This window comes from Heteronotia binoei, chromosome 10 (assembly GCF_032191835.1).
Source record: "Heteronotia binoei isolate CCM8104 ecotype False Entrance Well chromosome 10, APGP_CSIRO_Hbin_v1, whole genome shotgun sequence".
In the NCBI taxonomy this organism is placed as follows: Eukaryota; Metazoa; Chordata; class Lepidosauria; order Squamata; family Gekkonidae; genus Heteronotia; species Heteronotia binoei.
The window spans coordinates 2,973,523-2,991,587 of NC_083232.1; the positions used below are offsets into that span (position 1 = coordinate 2,973,523).

Consider the following 18,065-nt stretch of genomic DNA (forward strand, 5'->3'; position numbering starts at 1 on the left):
ACTTTCTGCCATTAGAGTGGTATCATCTGCATATCTGAGGTTGTTGATGTTGTTCCCGGCAATCTTAATTCCAGTTTGTGCTTCATCCAGGCCAGCATTCCGCATGATGTACTCTGCGTACAAATTAAATAAGCAGGGTGACAATATACATCCTTGTCGAACTCCTTTTCCTATTCTCAACCAGTCAGTTGTTCCATATCCCATTCTGACAGTTGGTTGTTGACCCTTATACCCTTAAATTTTATTTATACCCCGCCCTCCCCGCCGAGGCAGGCTCAGGGCGGTAGGTAGGTAATTGAACTGTGAAATTCATTCTTAATGGATGTAGAGACAGCCACAAGCATAATTTCAGAAGAGGCTTAGACAAAGTCATGGAGGAGAGGAGCCATCAGTGGCTACTAGCCTTGGTCACTGAAAGACGTATTTATATGCATAGGCTTGACCCAGCAGGGCTATTCTGAGGTTCTCCTCAGGGGAAGGTCTCTGCCCTGTTGTTGGCTCTCCAGAGGAACTGGTTGGCCACTCTGTGAGACAGGAGGCTGGACTTGATGGACCCTCCCTGGTCTGATCTAGCAGGGCTTTTCTGAGGTTCCTCTCAGGGGAAGGCCTCAGGCTCTCTGCCCTGTTGTTGGCTCTCCAGAGGAACTGGTTGGCCACTGTGTGAGACAGGAGGCTGGACTAGATGGACCCTCCCTGGTCTGATCTAGCAGAGCTCTTCTGAGGTTCTTCTCAGGGGAAGGCCTCATCCTCTCTGCCCTGTTGTTGGCCCTCCAGAGGAACTGGTTGGCCACTGAGTGAAACAGGATGCTGGACTAGACAGGTCACTGGTCTAATCCAGTGTGGTTCTGATAGCTGAAGCCTGGCTCTGAAGACTGTGCTTCTGGCCAGCTGTGCCGCCTCTCAAATTTAATGACATTTGTTGTGCTTTTGCTCCTAGCGAAAGAGTCCAAGGAGCTTGCGCCTTTGGGAGAGCCCAAAGCAGAACAAAAGGAACCCTTCCCAGCACCGGTGGCTCTCGACGTCTCTGGAGCAGATAAGCCAAAGGAAGTTCCTGAGTCAAGCGGTGGCCAGCCTGTGGAGCGACCCCCGGAGAAAGCCCCTCGGGACCCTGAAGGTAGGATGGGAAAGGAAAGGAACTGGAGAGGGAGCACTGCTCGCTCTTGCAGCTCAGCTCTTCCTTTACTTCCTTGGTACTCCTCTCTCCTGCAGACCGCTCTGATCTCCTGTATGTGTTACAAAAGGGATGGAGAAGGTTTCCTAGGCCTATATCTTGGTGCCCCTCCCCCCCCCCCCGCCTCAAGGCTTGTGCTTTCCTGAGGTCACCGACGTTAGAGTGGGAGCAGTTTAACAGTGTTTAACGCTGACAGATTTCCCACAGTCCTTTCGCTTCTTTGTCAAGTGTCTTGGTTTATCTCTCCCCCTCCCCCACCCCCTGTGCTGAGATATTTTTTTTGGCTTAATGTTTAATTCTGGCTATCGGACAAGCATTTTGTAGCGGACCCTTTAACAGGAGCGGTCTGTACTTGTGCTAAAGTTTAATTTTGGCCTGTCTCCCACTTCCGTTTTAATATCTTTCCACTGCTGTATTTTGGGGGGGGGGTGTGATTTGGGCTCCCCCCCTCCTCTGGAAAACCAGCCTTTGCGGTCTTTATATTGCGTTTTATAATTTTTATTGATTTTTAACTACAACAAGAAGAAGCACAAGCATAGGTACATTAAAGAGGGGGAAGGGGCGGATACAAAGTGGGAAAGAGAGAAACAAAGAACAATGCAAATGTGTCAGCTACAATTCTACCTCCAAATGAAATACCCAATTCTTTCTACCTGCAAGTATGAGATTCTCTCCATATATTTTACCATCTTTATCTTTCATTATAGATTTTTTTTTGCTAAACTATTGCTTAAAATACAAGTCTAAACAATTCTTCTTCAACGCGTATAAGTATAAAAGAGTTAGAGCGGTCTCAACACAGAACTGGCTGGATAAGTTTACCCATATTGAGAGCACAGGCTAACTTGTTGGTTTAACAATACCATCATCGAAAAAGCATATGAAACAAATACCTTTGTCCTTAACAAGCTAAAAATAAAACATAATAGTTTATCTGTCTCAGTATAGACGGTTTCTCCAAACCGACACGCTAAGAGCAGATCTGCCAGATTACAAAATAATTGTGCTGTCTGCCTTCTTAACAATTGATCCAAATGGATGCAGTCTTTACATCGAACGGAGCAAACACTCCACCCTGAGCAGAGTCAGCCGATTTTTGCCTTCCACTGGCAGTTGTCTGACTACTTGGCTTCTCCGCGTGTTTGTACCACACATTGCGTCATGCCTCACCTTCTTGTTTCCTCCTGCGAGGAAATGCTAGGATACTCTTGCTTGAGCAGCTTTCTAAGAGAGAAGCAAAATGAGTCTCAAAGCCCCTTTAACTTGTGCTGTGAGAGCTCTTCGAGCGCAAGAAAGAGTAGTTGATTCGTGTTCCTTAACATACAAGCAGTGAGTCTTTAAGAGACTTTGCTCATAGCATGTGATAAGTTGGCAGCAGGCCATGAATAGATATGAGGAAGGATTGATGCCGCCATCTTCTCCAAGCTTGTCAGCATTTGAGGCAGGGTAAACAGTAAGGCCTCTGGCACTTTGGTAAGTTACTCTTGACTGCTCCGGCACCTGAGCAAACTTCCTGTATTCCAGGTCTATCTACTCCCCAAGTCAGACAAGCTAACAAACCCAGTGACCATCGCAGGTCTGCCAAAGCAAAGCCTTCTCGAGCACCGCTTACAGATACCCCAGCAGAGCTTCTTGCACCGTTCCCAGCTCAGAGGAACCACGACCAAGGAGAAGACCCCTTTGCCACGCCGGAATGGGGCTACGTCACCGGGACGTCCCCACGGGGTAGGGCTGCTTCTCGGAAAGTCGCCAGCCAGCCGTTTGAACTTGCAGAAGGCCAGAGAGATGTCTTGCAAGAGAGCTGGGATCTGGAAGCATCCGCAGCATTTAAGAAGAAGAAGAAGAAACCAAAGCAGAAGAGGAACCAGCACCCCAGGTCAGTGGAAGCCTGGGAGGAAGCCCCTGAACAGCTGAGAACTCCCTCGTGTGCTGACGAGCCCCCCAAAGCTGATGTTCCGCTTGCTGGGCCCCTGGAGATCTCCAGGGAGGTCACGGGTGTCTCTGCAGGAGGAGTCCTTTGGAAAGATACTCCTAAGCATGAAATGAAGTGGCAACTCGTGGAAGGAGAACCAAGCCAGCACACCAGAAGCTCTTTGGAGCTTGAGCTGGACGCAAAAGCAGTAGAATTTGGTAGAGCGGAAGTGATGAGTGATGACAGGGCTAGGTTGCAGTCCAAAAGCCGAAAGAAAGGATCTCCCAAGGAGCAGGGGAAGGGCCCTGCAGAGCAGAGTAAGCTGGGAAGCCCCACATCCCCCCCAGCCCAAGCCAGTCTGGCAGCAATAAGGAGCTTTGGGGAAAGCAGGAAAGGGGAGGGTCAGCCTCCCAAGAGCAACCTGTCTGCTGTGGACACCGGACCCCTTGTAAGCAGCCCCGTGGCTGCAAGTGGGGAAGCTGCAAAACCAGCAGGTGTGAATGGAGGAAAGGTGCTCTCAGAAGGTCCAGTTGCTGGGAGTGCGGCCTTGGAAGGGAAACCAAAGCAGCAAAGTGGAGATAGAAAAGGCAGAAGGTCTGGGAAGGAAGCCACCGAGGCTCCCTCGGAAGAGAAGGCTGTGGAAGTGCCCAAAGAAAGGAGGTTTCATGATAAAAGCAGCCCGCTTGCCTCAGAGCCCCCACCAGCACCAAAAGCAAGGGCTTGTGCAGACGACGCAGGCGAGAGCAGTCCAGTGAAAAGCGAGAAGCAGCCTTTGGGGCCAGCAGAAGGTCCCTTTTCCTGGGAAGCAGCGAAGCCCCCTGCCTCTGGGGAGATCCTCGGGGGTGGAAGAGCGCCTTGGGCTGATGCGAAGAAGGCTGTCTGCTCGAGCCCACCTGAGAAGCCAGCCGCGGCTCTTCCCAGGACGGCGGCCGATCAGCCTCCAAAAAGAAGCAGCGATGGGAAAAGCAGGAAGGCCAAAAGCTACCTGGAGCAGCAGCTGCTGTTTTCAGAGGACATCTCCGCTTGCAGCCAGGGCCTGGCTGCGGAGGAAGTGGCGGCGTTCCCCAGAATGGGCCCAGGCGCCCCAAGCAAAGAGGGGAGTGGCTCCAGCCCCACAGAGAATAAAGCGGTTCCCGGGTCTTTGGGGGCTGGAGAGAAACCAAAGAAAAGGAGCACCCACAAGGCCGCCGAAAGAAGTTCCTCCGGACCGCCGTTTTCCCCGGAGGCGGAGAGGAGCGCCAGCGGCCTTCCCGTGGAAGCGAGCAAGGGGGATCCGACGAGAGAGGAGACCATCTCCCCTAAAGAGCCTGGCTCAGAAGCCACTGCGGAGAGAGCAAAATCACAAGCGCCTTCGGCAGCGCCCCAAGCAGGAAAGCCGAAAGTGCCTCCAGCTGGGAAGGGGGAAGGAGTTGACATCCCTTTGTCAGCATATCCCTTTATCGTCGAGGCTCCAGCCAAAGTGCCGGAATGTCCTGCCGGTTTGGAGGCAGGTGCCCAGACAGAGGGAAGGGTCACGGCTGAAAAAGACAAGGGGTTTGGCCCCGCCACCGTAGAGGGCTCCGTCGTGGCAGAGCCCAGTTTCGTATCGCCAATGAGCAAGCCCAAAAAGAGGACCAGTGATGGGAGAAGCAAAAAACCTGGCAGGAATGCCACAGGAGAGCCGGAACCCAATGCCAGCGTGAACAAGCCCTCCCCGACGGCTGGCGCAGCGAAAGACCCGGCTGCTGTTGACAAAAGCGATTCCACGCCGTTGGGGCAACCAGGTGGAAGCCAAGCGCAGTTTCCTGCCGTCCAGCTGATGGAAAGACCTGAAGGGAAGGAGGAGGAGGACTCCGGCACAGCTCTCAAAAGCAGTAGCTCCGAACAGCCGCCCGCTTCGGCCCAAAGAACGAGCCCTGCGAAACCAGAGCCTCTTGCCAAAGCCAAAGATGCACCTTCCATCCCCAAAGGGCAGGGATTTAGTCTGGCTGCCTTGGAGCATCTTGCAGAAGCTATAACTTCACCACCAGCTCACACTCCCCTCAAGGAGCTGGCCAAAGACGAGCCAAAGGTCCCCGGGGATGAAGGGCAAATCCCCCAAGTTCAGCTGAGTACTGCTGGACCAGCTGCTACGTGCAGAGAAGTGGGTCAAGCGGAGAAATGTCCGTCCCCTCCCACAGGCAAGGGAAGAGCTGCAGACCATCTTCTGAGAGGGGCCGAAGCCGCCGGCCGAGTTCCTCTTGGGCCATCTGCAGATGAAACCCCTAAAGGGGCAGACGAAGGGATTAAGAGAGAGAGCGGGTCCAGCATGGACCATCCCTTTCCGTTGGGGTCCGAGGCAGAGGGGGTTCTGGGTGCCGAAATCTACGATAAGCCCAAAGGGCGCTCTTCCGACAGACGCAGGAAAGAGTCAAGAGAGGGCAGCTCAGATCTGGCCAGCAAGCAGGATCCTAGCCTGAAACCTTCAAAGAGAGGTAGTGATGGAAAAAGCAAAAAGGCCACAAACTCCCCAGAGCAACCAGTTCTTTTCTCTGCAAAGGCAGACCCAAGCCAAGGGCAGCATCCGAAGGTGGCCGGGATAGAGTACGCCTTGGAAGGAATGGAGTTTGTGGACGAAAACCGAAACATCAGAAACTTTCCTCCGGGGCACCCAATGCTTTGGGATGGAAACACCGTGAGCTTATTTGGCCCTTTTGGCTCTCCTGGGCCGTCTCGTCTTGAAGAACATGGTTCCAAAAGCCAGGAAGGCTCCTTTCTAAACTCTCAAGGCAGAGCTGCAGCAGAACTAAGGAAGGAGCCACTTTCCCCTCCAGAAGTGGTGGGAGATTCAAACACAGGGGAGCGGAAGGGCAAGCTTGACCTCCCAGAAGATCCGGCAGCGGCAGAATTTAGAGAGGCCGCGATGGAGACCTCCCTTTTGATGAAAGCAGGGGACAAGACGAGAGAGAAGAGGAGGAGAGCCAAGCAGGCTTCGTCCGACCAGGTTGCCAAACAGGACGCCAAAGCAGAAGATCGAAGTCTGTCCTCCCTTTCAGCAGAAGTGGAAAGCGGAGGAGAGTACCTGTTGGACAAAACACCAGACTCTGGACTCTCGTCTTCAAAATCAGGTATAATGGAAGAGGAGAAGACAGCTCAGAGCGCAGCTGCTGCTGCGGAAGGAAGCGAAGCTGCCGTCCCCCCTGCAGAACTTCCAGAGCCTTGGGAGAATGACAAGGAAGCTGTAGCACTTCAGGCCCTAACAGCCGTGCTGCTTGGTGGCAGCGGAGAACCAGCAGGGTCAAGCGAAGGCACTAAAGCAGACAAACAGAGGGCGCCCACATGCCCAGAGAGTTTAGGAAATAAGGCAAGGGTAGATAAGGCCTCCGAGGACGGCCTCACGGTGGAAGCTACTCCTGCTAACAAACCCCAAGACTATTCTAAGCCTCTGGGACAAGGCGGCACGAATGAGCCAGCGATCGGCCGGGAGGAAGCAGTGAGGGAGTCTGCTGAACGAGGGACCGTCGGCTCTGAAACCGGCCAAAGTGCGACGGAAGGTCTGCAGACGGTTGCTGAACGTCCTGACCGAGCCGTGAAGGAGGCCAAGAGAGAGGAGCGAGCCGGAGCCCCGGAGCAGATCAAAGGCTACATGCGGCCCACCAAGTCGAGAGGTCTTCCCCCTCCCCCGCTGCGAGGAGCCGCTCAGGAACCCAGCAAGAGACGGCCTGCCAAACCGGGCACCCTGGGTCTGCTGAGGCAAGAGAGAGGTGTGTGTGCATGCAACTTCAGCCTCCCGCCGGTAACACGTACTACGGCTTGTGTGTGAGGCGTTGCTCCCGGCCGGGGCATTGGCTTGAGCACCTAACTCTTAATCCCACGTCCGACGCACAACCGTCTCTGGCACGAGTGTGTCTTGGCTTTTTCTAAGAGCCCATGTTGAACCTGCTTGGCTGTTTCACAGCATTGATGCCCGAGTTTTCCCCAAGGAACTGGTTGTGTGAGCCAGACCCCAAAGCTTCTCTTTAATGCGCCTGTTCTTGCTTCCTCTACTCCTCACTAATATTAAAAACTGCTCCTCTTTGGGGAAGCCGCCTCCTGGCACACTGTTGCCCGGGGGCAGCCCCTTGACCTGAAGGCCGGGGAACACGGCGCATTCCGCACCCACTGCCCACGCCTGGGCTCCGCTGCTGTGCGTGCTCTTGGGATAGGAAGGCGGAATCCAAGTCTCCAAAATTGAGAGACTTTGCATTGTAACCCATTGTGAACGTTGTTGCATCCCGTGATTTCTTGAAAATCAGTCCGGTAAAACGACGCAGTATTCCTCGTGCACGTCTCTGGCATGGAAGTGTTTGTGCGATCGTTGACTTGAGTAGTGAACCTTGTGGCATGGAGTGCAACTGTGTGCAACTTTTCTGAAAAGCCCCCCTGTGTGTGGTGAGCGGTGCATGCATCCGTTTTGAGTGGCACTTGGGAAATGAAGCAGTATGTGCTGGCGTGAGGAAGTGGGTTTGCTTTGGGGGGAGGCACGCTGATGATGCTCGCCCACTGTACCTGCAGCGACGTTCACTCTGTGTTACGGTCTCATGTCTCTTTATCAGCAGATGGAGACAGAGAGGAGAACTCTGTTCCTGAGGCCAGGGGTCCAAGTAGGGGAGGGACGGTGGCTCAGTGGTAGAGCATCTGGTTGGTAAGCAGAAGGTCCCAGGTTCAATCCCCAGCATCTCCAAAAAAAGGGTCCAGGCTAGTAGGCATGAAAAACCTCTGCTTGAGACCCTAGAGAGCCGCTGCCAGTCTGAGTAGACAAAACTGACTTTGATGGACTGAGGGGGGTCTGATTCAGTATAAGGCAGCTTCATGTGTTCATATGATCACAAGGAATGAAGGCAGCTTTGAGGGAGGGATGGTAGCTCAGTGGCTGAGCATCTGCTTGGTAAGCAGGAGGTCCCAGGTTCGATCCCCGGCATCTCTAACTAAAAAGGGTCCAGGCAAGTAGGCATGAAAAACCTCCACTTGAGACCCTGGAGAGCGGCTGCCAGTCTGAGCAGACAAGACTGACTTTGATGGACCAAAGAGGTTCTGATTCAGTAGAAGGCAGCTTCATATGTTCATATGTTCACAAGGAATGAGGGCAACTTTAAGGGAGGGATGATAGTTTAGCGGTAGAGCATCTGTTTGGTAAGCAGAAGGTTCCAGATTCAATCCCTGGCATCTCCAACTCAAAAGGGTCCAGGCAAGTAGGTGTGAAAAACCTCCGCTTGAGACCCTGGAGAGCGGCTGCCAGTTTGAGTAGACAAGACTGACTTTGATGGACCTAGGGTCTGATTCGGTAGAAGGCAGCCTCATATGTTCATAAGGAACGAAGGCAACTTTAAGGGAGGGATGGTGGCTCAGTGGCAGAGCATCTGCTTGGTAAGCAGAAGGTCCCAGGTTCAATCCCTGGCATCTCCAACTAAAAAGGGGCCAGGCAAGGAGGCATGAAGAACCTCAGCTGGAGACCCTGGAGAGCTGCTGCCAGTATGAGTAGACAAGACTGACTTTGATGGACCGAGGGTCTGATTCAGTAGAAGGCAGCTTCATATGTTCATATGAACAATACTGTCTCTAAGCTGCAAAGCAAATTCTACTTGGTGAACAACCGGCATTAAAGTTGTGAGCTCCTGCATGAATCACTGTGCTCTGGGGACATCCTTCCCGAGCCATTTCAATCCGTCAGCAGTGGCATTCCAGAAAAATGAATGAAAATAAAATAAAATTAGGAAACCAGGAAATGGCTGAAAAGCCACCCACCCAGTTCCTCTGGAGAGCCAACAACAGGGCAGAGAGGCCGAGGCCTTCCCCTGAGAAGAACACCCGAAGAGCCCTTCTGGATCAGACCAGGAAGGGTCCATCTAGTCCAGCCTCCTGTCTCACACGGTGGCCAACCAGTTCCTCTGGAGGGCCAACAACAGGGCAGAGAGGCTGAGGCCTTCCCCTGAGAAGAACATCAGAAGAGCCCTGCTGGGTCAGACCAGGGAGGGTCCATCTAGTCCAGCCTCACACAGGGGCCAGCCAGTTCCTCTGGAGGGCCAACAACAGGGCAGAGAGGCCGAGGCCTTCCCCTGAGAAGAACATCAGAAGAGCCCTGCTGGGTCAGACCAGGGAGGGTCCATCTAGTCCAGCCTCCTGTCTCACACAGGGGCCAGCCAGTTCCTCTGGAGGGCCAACAACAGGGCAGAGAGGCCGAGGCCTTCCCCTGAGAAGAACATCAGAAGAGCCCTGCTGGATCAGACCAGGGAGGGTCCATCTAGTCCAGCCTCCTGTCTCACACAGGGGCCAGCCAGTTCCTCTGGAGGGCCAACAACAGGGCAGAGAGGCCGAGGCCTTCCCCTGAGAAGAACATCAGAAGAGCCCTGCTGGGTCAGACCAGGGAGGGTCCATCTAGTCCAGCCTCCTGTCTCACACAGGGGCCAGCCAGTTCCTCTGGAGGGCCAACAACAGGGCAGAGAGGCCGAGGCCTTCCCCTGAGAAGAACATCAGAAGAGCCCTGCTGGATCAGACCAGGGAGGGTCCATCTAGTCCAGCCTCCTGTCTCACACAGGGGCCAGCCAGTTCCTCTGGAGGGCCAACAACAGGGCAGAGAGGCCGAGGCCTTCCCCTGAGAAGAACATCAGAAGAGCTCTGCTGGGTCAGACCAGGGAGGGTCCATCTAGTCCAGCCTCCTGTCTCACACAGGGGCCAGCCAGTTCCTCTGGAGGGCCAACAACAGGGCAGAGAGGCCGAGGCCTTCCCCTGAGAAGAACATCAGAAGAGCTCTGCTGGGTCAGACCAGGGAGGGCCCATCTAGTCCAGCCTCCTGACTCACACAGGGGCCGACCATTTCTCTGAAGGGCCAACAGCAGGGCAGAGAGTCTCTTTTCACACATATTGTGTGGCTCTTGAAACCCCCAAGCCGCCCCGTTGGCCGGCTTGGAGAAGGCACTTGTCTCTTTAAATCATTTCTCCAAGCCAAGTCAGCCAGCGGCTTGAAGAATGCATTTAAAGTTAAACTTGCTTTCCTCCCTCAAACATGTTTATTCTGTGTGGCTCTTACGTTAAGCAAGTGTGGCTACCCCTGGGATAATGAATCTCCCTGGGAAGAGATTTCCAAAGCTTTAATGCCATAATTGAGAAGACCTTCTCCCGGGTTGCCTAGTCTCAGAGCTTGAAGCGGGGCCTCCAGCAATGACCATAGGGGTCGGGCAAGTTCATAAAGGAAAGGGTGGTCCTTCAGGTATGTTGGTTCCTAACCAAGTAGGGCTTTGAAGGCCAAGACCAGCATCTTAAATTGTGCCTAGAAGCAAACTGGGAGCCAGATGGGCCAAGAAGATTGGAGTGATGGCTTCCTGGGACCCACTCCAGTTAGCATCCTGGCTGCAGCATTGAGCCCCAATAGAAGCTTCCAAATCCTTTGAAGGCCTGTGCAGAGGGCATTGGAGTGATCTAGCCCCGTGGTGCAGAGTGTTAAAGCTGCAGGACTGCAGTGGGAGCCCTCTGCTCACGACCTGAGTTCGATCCCAGCGGAAGCTGGTTTCAGGTAGCCGGCTCGAGGTTGACTCAGCCTTCCACCCTTCCGAGGTCGGTCAAATGAGTACACAGCTTGCTGGGGGGAAAGTGCAGATGTCTGGGGGAGGCAATGGCAAACCACCCCGTAAAAAACTTTGCCACGAAAACATTGTGATGCGATGTCACCCCAGAGTCGGAAAGGACTGGTGCTTGCACAAGGGATGACCTTTACCTTTAAAAAAATCTAATACTTCCTTCTTGCTGCTTGTGATCCTTTTACTGAAATGGTGGGAGTCAGCCTAATTAATAGGAAGCAGAGGCTGAGTATAAATGGGCAGTCTTCGCAGTGGAGGACGGTAAGCAGTGGGGTGCCGCAGGGCTCGGTACTGGGTCCCATGCTCTTTAACTTGTTCATAAATGATCTGGAGTTGGGAGTGAGCAGTGAAGTGGCCAAATTTGCGGATGACACTAAATTGTTCAGGGTGGTGAGAACCAGAGAGGATTGTGAAGAACTCCAAAGGGATCTGCTGAGGCTGGGTGAGTGGGCGTCAACGTGGCAGATGCGGTTCAATGTGGCCAAGTGCAAAGTAATGCACATTGGGGCCAAGAATCCCAGCTACAAATACAAGTTGATGGGGTGTGAACTGGCAGAGACTGACCATGAGAGAGATCTTGGGGTCGTGGTAGATAATTCACTGAAAATGTCAAGACAGTGTGCGATTGCAATAAAAAAGGCCAACGCCATGCTGGGAATTATTAGGTAGGGAATTGAAAACAAATCATAATGCCCCTGTATAAATCGATGGTGCGGTCTCATTTGGTATACTATGTGCAATTTTGGTCACTGCACCTCAAAAAGGATATTATAGCACTGGAAAAAGTGCATAAAAGGGCAACTAGAATGATTCAAGGGTTGGAACACTTTCCCTATGAAGAAAGGTTGGGCTCTTTAGCCTGGAGAAACGTCGACTGCGGGGTGACATGATAGAGGTTTACAAGATAATGCATGGGATGGAGAAAGTAGAGTAAGCAGTCCTTTTCTCCCTTTCTCACAATACAAGAACTCGTGGGCATTCGATGAAATTGCTGAGCAGTCAGGTTTAAACGGATAAAAGGAATTCCTTCTTCACCCAAAGGGTGATTAACATGTGGAATTCACTGCCACAGGAGGTGGCGGCGGCTACAAGCATAGACAGCTTGGGGGTTAGATAAAAATATGGAGCAGAGGTCCATCAGTGGCTATTAGCCACAGTGTGTATATATATATATATGTGTGTGTGTGTGTGTATAATTTTTTTGGCCACTATGTGACACAGAATGTTGGACCGGATGGACCATTGACCTGATCCAGCGTGGCTTCTCTTATGTTCTTAGCCTGGAGCCTTCTGTGTCCAAGACGCGTGCTCTGCCCTTGAGTTATAGCCCCCCCCTCCACACTTAATACGTCCTCACGGTTTTATATTTCCTTTGAGTGCCTGATCACTTCTTATGCCCTGCAGTCTGTCCAGCCTTCTCTGATTTAACAAGGTGGGCGGCTGGAACCCCCTTCCCTAGTAACTAAGCAGCAGCAATATGGGATAGTGCCGTCGGGTGAATTCCCATAGCGCCCACTCACGTAGAAGAAATCATTCGCTTGCTATAAGACTGAGGCACGCCGGCCTTAATGTTTTGCTCTGGTTTCTGAGTGGTCTTGTATTTTTAATGAGCGTTGCATAAGCTTCAAAGTAGTTCTATTTTGGTGGGAGCGCTGTGTGTGAACTTGTGCTCTACAAGCTTGTGCATGTGCGATTCCCCCCCCCCCCCCACCGTATGGTGATACAAAATGAAGGGTGTTCAAAGGTGATATCTTTTTAATACCGAAAACTGAATTGCTGGAAGCCTTTTCCCCTTTCATTTGTGTTCCTTGTAAACTGCTGTATTCAAAAGGGTACTTGAATGAACCTAGGAGGCGGCTACAAATTGGAAATGCCGCCCCTGAATGAAATAAGCAGTACAGATAATTGGGGTTGCAAAGGGCACAGCGAGAAGGAAGGTGCATAGGGCACAGCTAAAAGGGCACAGCAAGAAGGAGCTTTTGGAGGTTCCCCTCTGAGCGAGCAAGCTGGGCAGGTGGGCTGGCCCAACTCAGCAGAGCTCTCCTTACAATGCCGGGATAGGGAACCCCTCTCTTTCTTCCCTGCCTGAGCCGCCTTACGGATTGAAAGCAAGCTGCGCGTTTGTTGAAGAGGGAGGCGTGAGGGCGTGGCTTCTCCTTCCCACAGTGTTTCACTGCATTGTGGCTCAAAAAGAAAGAAATGAGGAGTTGGGTAGGGGTTGCCAGCCTCCAGGTGAGGCCTGGAAGTCTCCCAGACCTACAGCCAATTGTCAGACTACAGTTCCCTTGGAGAAAGTGGCTGGTGAGAACCAGTTTGGTGTACTGGTGAAGTGCGCGGACTCTTATCTGGGAGAACCTGGTTTGATTCCCCACTCCTCCACTTGCAGCTGCTGGAATGGCCTTGGGTCAGCCAGAGGTTTCATAGAAGCTGTCCTTGAAAGGGTAGCTGCTGTAAAAGCACTCTCAGCCCCACCCACCTAAGAGGGTGTTGGTTGTGCGGGGGGGAAGGTAGAGGAGATTGTGACCGCTCTGAGACTCTGAGATTCAGAGTATAGGGCGGGATATAAATCTAAAATCTTCTTCTTCTGCTGCTTTGGAGGGTGGACTCAGTGGCATTGTAACCGTAACCTCCTGGAGTTCCTTCCCTTCCAATCCAGAGATATTATAGCATTGTTAAAAGTGCAGAAAAGGGCAACTAGAACGATTCAAGGGTTGGAACGCTTTCCCTATGAAGAAAGGTTAAAACGCTTGGGGCTCTTTAGCTTGGAGAAACGTCGACTGAGGGGTGACATGACAGAGGTTTACAAGATTGTTCATGGGACAGAGAAGGTAGAGAAAGAAGTCCTTTTCTCCCTTTCTCACAATACAAGAACTCGTGGGCATTCAATGAAATTGCTGAGCAGTTGGGTTAAAACGGATAGAAGGAAGTCCTTCTTCTCCCAAAGGGTGATTAGCACATGGAATTCACTGCCACAGGAGGTGGTGGCGGCTACAAGCATAGACAGCTTCAAGAGGGGGTTGGATAAACATCTGGAGCAGAGGTCTCTCAGTGGCTATTAGCCACACAGTATTGTTAGAACTCTCTGTCTGGGGCGAGTGATGCTCTGTATTCTTGGTGCTAGGGGGACACAGTGGAAGGGCTTCTAGTGTCCTGGCCCCACTGGTGTACCTCCTGATGGCACCTGGTTCTTTGGCCACTGTGTGACCCAGAGTGTTGGACTGGATGGGCCATTGGCCTGATCCAACATGGCTTCTGTTATGTTCTTATTTTTTGTTAGTCTTGGAAGGCTAGAGATTTTGTCAGTGCCATAAGAATAGCCTCTCTTCTGAAGACCCTTTCCCCCTGCAGGGAAGGGGGACGGTTAGGGTAGACCATGTCTCCTCCTTTTTGAGCCTGCGGGCACCACAGTATGTCTTCCACAGGAGGTGGAGACAGCCACAATATGTCTGCCGCAGCTCAGCTTCAGTCACATATTGAATATCCTTGTGCTGTGGAGGCGGCTGCTATCAAAGCAACGTTTTTAAAACCTGCCCAGCCAGTCGGAAACCTTGCTGGGCCAAAGTCCCACTTGACCCCCCCCCCCCAATTCACTTTTCAAAACTACTTGGCAGGTGCCCAAAAAGGGTTTTGGTTGGCTCCATGTTGCCCGCTGGTGGTTGGGGACCCCTGGGCTAAAGCACCCCGGAAGCTGTTTGATCCCACGGATCTCACGGCCTGAGCGGCCAGTTGGGTGTAGTGGTTAAGTGTGCAGACTCTTATCTGGGAGAACCGGGTTTGATTCCCCACTCCTCCACTTGCACCTGCTGGAATGGCCTTGGGTCAGCCATAGCTCTAATAGAGAGCCAGTTTGGTGTAGTGGTTAAGTACGCGGACTCTTATCTGGGAGAACCGGGTTCGATTCCCCACTCCTCCACTTGCACCTGCTGGGATGGCCTTGGGTCAGCCATAGCTCTAATAGAGAGCCAGTTTGGTGTAGTGGTTAAGTGCGTGGACTCTTATCTGGGAGAACTGGGTTTGATTCCCCACTCCTCCACTTGCACCTGCTGGGATGACCTTGGGTCAGCCATAGCTCTAATTGAGAGACAGTTTGGTGTACAGGTTAAGTGTGTGGACTCTTATCTGGGAGAACCGGGTTTGATTCTCCACTCCTCCACTTGCACCTGCTGGCATGGCCTTGGGTCAGCCAGAGCTCTGGCAGAGGTTGTCCTTGAAAGGGCAGCTGCTGTGAGAGCCCTCTCCAGCCCCACCCTTCTCACAGGGTGTCTGTTGCGGGGGAGGAATGTAAAGGAGAGTTGTCCTTGAAAGGACAGCTTCTGGGAGTGCTCTCTCAGCCCCACCCTCCTCACAGGGTGTCTGTTGCGGGGGAGGAAGGAGAGTTGTCCTTGAAAGGGCGGCTTCTGGGGAGAGCTCTCTCAGCCCCACCCTCCTCACAGGGTGTCTGTTGTGGGGGGAGGAAGGTAAAGGAGAGTTGTCCTTGAAAGGGTAGCTTCTGGGAGAGCTCTCTCAGCCCCACCCTCCTCACAGGCATCTATTGTGGGGGAGGAAGGTAAAGGAGAGTTGTCCTTGAAAGGGTAGCTTCTGGGAGAGCTCTCTCAGCCCCAGCCTTCTCACAGGGCGTCTGTTGTGGGGGAGGAAGATAAAGGAGAGTTGTCCTTGAAAGGGCAGCTTCTGGGGAGAGCTCTCTCAGCCCCACCCTCCTCACAAGGTGTCTTGTGGGGGAGGAAGGTAAAGGAGAGTTGTCCTTGAAAGGTCAGCTTCTGGGGAGAGCTCCCTCAGCCCCACCCTCCTCACAGGGTGTCTGTTGTGGGGGGAGGAAGGTAAAGGAGAGTTTTCCTTGAATGGGCAGCTTCTGGGGGGAGCTCTCTCAGCCCCACCCTTCTCACAGGGTGTCTGTTGCGGGGGAGGAATGTAAAGGAGAGTTGTCCTTGAAAGGACAGCTTCTGGGAGTGCTCTCTCAGCCCCACTCACCTCACAGGTTGTCTGTTGCGGGGGAGGAAGGAGAGTTGTCCTTGAAAGGGCGGCTTCTGGGGAGAGCTCTCTCAGCCCCACCCTCCTCAAAGGCATCTATTGTGGGGGAGGAAGGCAAAGGAGAGTTGACCTTGAAAGAGTAGCTTCTGGGAGAGCTCTCTCAGCCCCACCCTCCTCACAGGGTGTCTGTTGCGGGGGGATGAAGGTAAAGGAGAGTTTTCCTTGAATGGGCAGCTTCTGGGGGGAGCTCTCTCTGCCCCACCCTTCTCACAGGGTGTCTGTTGTGGGGGAGGAAGGTAAAGGAGATGGTAAGCCACTCTCTCTGAGATTCCCCACTCCTCCACTTGCACCTGCTGGAATGGCCTTGGGTCAGCCATAGCTCTCGCAGAGTTGTCCTTGAAAGGGCAGCTTCTGGAGAGAGCTCTCTCAGCCCCACCCACCTCACAGGGCATCTGTTATGGGGGAGGAAGGTAAAGGAGATTGTGAGCCGTTCTGAGACGCTGCGATTCAGAGCGAAGGGGGGTGGGGTGTAAATCCAATATCTTCATCATCATCTTCTTGCAGATCTCCGGTGCACGTTCCAGCCAGGGCCAACCCTACGTTGCTTCTGAGATCTGGCAAGATTGAGCTAGCCCGGGCCGTCCAGGTCAGGGCAAAATCATTTCATTTTACACGGTTTGCAGAAAGCCAGGCGACCGGAAGCCTTCCTCTCCGTAGCAGGGGGGGCCATTTCATAAGGACCACAACCGAGAATGCACAAGGATCCATAACAGTCGTTATGCATCTGCTTTGAGTTTCCCAGAGATGGGGTCCATTTGCTATTTATTATTATTATTAATTATTGGTGGGGGGGAGAGAGGGAAGAGTTCCAGCAGCCCCCGTCCGCGCTTGTTAGAGCCTGTCCTTCTCACCGTCCTGTCCTTTCGGTGAACCCCCATGCCTCATCCTCGATGCCGGTTGGCACCGGCATTTAATTAGCTGCTGCTCTTGGGGGGGATCTGGCAGGGAGCACTTCATCATCTTGGAAGGGGGCGTTGCCTTGGTTACCAGTGCATAGGGGGACTCGCTGAAACAATCAGGGCTGGGTATTTCTTTTCTCTCTTTCTCCCTCTTTTTAATGCATCGAACAGGATAAGTAGCAGCTTCAGGAGCAGAGCAAAAATAGAAGTGTGAGGCTGTCACGGGGGGGAGCAGGCGGCTCCGCACTGGGATCCTGGGGTGCCGAAGGAGGAACGGAGGAAATGTGGAACTGGGAGGGTTTGGGGGGGCCTGCGGCTCGGTGTGCATCGTGGATCCAAGCAAGCCCCACAGCGGTTTCCATGGGATGAGTGGGGTTCAGAGGGATGTCCCTCTTACCGCAACTTATGCGAGGGGAGGGGAACTGCATAGCTTGTGGGCTTTCCGGTTTTCCTTCGCTTTAAATTATTCTGGAGAATGGCACACACAAAGCAAACTGTGGGTTGGGCTGTGAAGGCTTGTGCCACGGTAATTGAAATAAAAGAGTTTCCGGCTCAACATTAGGAAGAACTTCCTGACCGTTAGAGCGGTTCCTCAGTGGAACATGCTTCCTCCTCGAGAGGTGGTGGGCTCTCCTTCCTTGGAGGTTTTTCAACAGAGGCTAGATGGCCATCTGACAGCAATGAAGATCCTGTGAATTTAGGGGGAGGTGTTTGTGAGTTTCCTGCATTGTGCAGGGGGTTGGACTAGATGACCCTGGAGGTTACTTCCAACTCTATGATTCTATGATTCCTGACCATTAGAGTAGTTCCTCAGTGGAACAGGCTTCCTCGGGAGGTGCTGGGCTCTCATTCCTTGGAGGTTTTGAAACAGAGGCTAGATGGCCATCTGACAGCAAGGAACCTGTGAATTTAGGGGGAGGGGTTTGTGAGTTCCCTGCATTGCGCAGGGGGTTGGACTAGATGACCCTTGAGGTCCCTAGAATCCTATGATTCTAGGAGTATAATTTGCTGGTGTGCGTTTGTTTGCTATATTTTATTTTTATTTATTTATGCCCCGCCTTTCTCCTCAATGGGGACCGAAAACGGCTCCCACCGTTTTATATCCCACCCTCCACTCCGAATCTCAGAGCGGCTCACAATCTCCTATATCCTCTCCCCCCACAACAGAGACCCTGTGAGGCGGGTGGGTGCCCTTTCAAGGACAACCTCTGCCAGAGCTCTGGCTGACCCAAGGCCATTCCAGCAGCAGCTCTCCTCTGTTTTATCCTCACAACAACCCTGTAAGGTAGGATAGGCAGAGAGGGTGGGACTGGCCCAAAGGCCACCCATCGAACTTCCATGGCAGATGTGGGGATTTGAACCTGGGTTTCCCCAGTTCCTAGTCCAACACTTCAACCACTACACCACACTGGCTTGCTGGGGTTCTTGGGTGTCGTCTTTGACTTTTTTCTTTATGTTAAATGTAATTTTTTGCCCAATTGATG

General features: G+C 52.8%; 1 protein-coding gene across 1 annotated transcript in view; it reads left to right on the top strand.

The window, feature by feature from the left end:
• MAP4 (microtubule associated protein 4) overlaps positions 1 to 18,065 on the top strand; it is a 359,198-nt gene that overhangs the window by 242,983 nt on the left and 98,150 nt on the right. Inside the window, exon 12 of the mRNA XM_060247898.1 lies at positions 944 to 1,114. Coding sequence (XP_060103881.1) covers positions 944 to 1,114 — 171 coding nt within the window. The remainder of the gene's footprint in view (positions 1 to 943; positions 1,115 to 18,065) is intronic.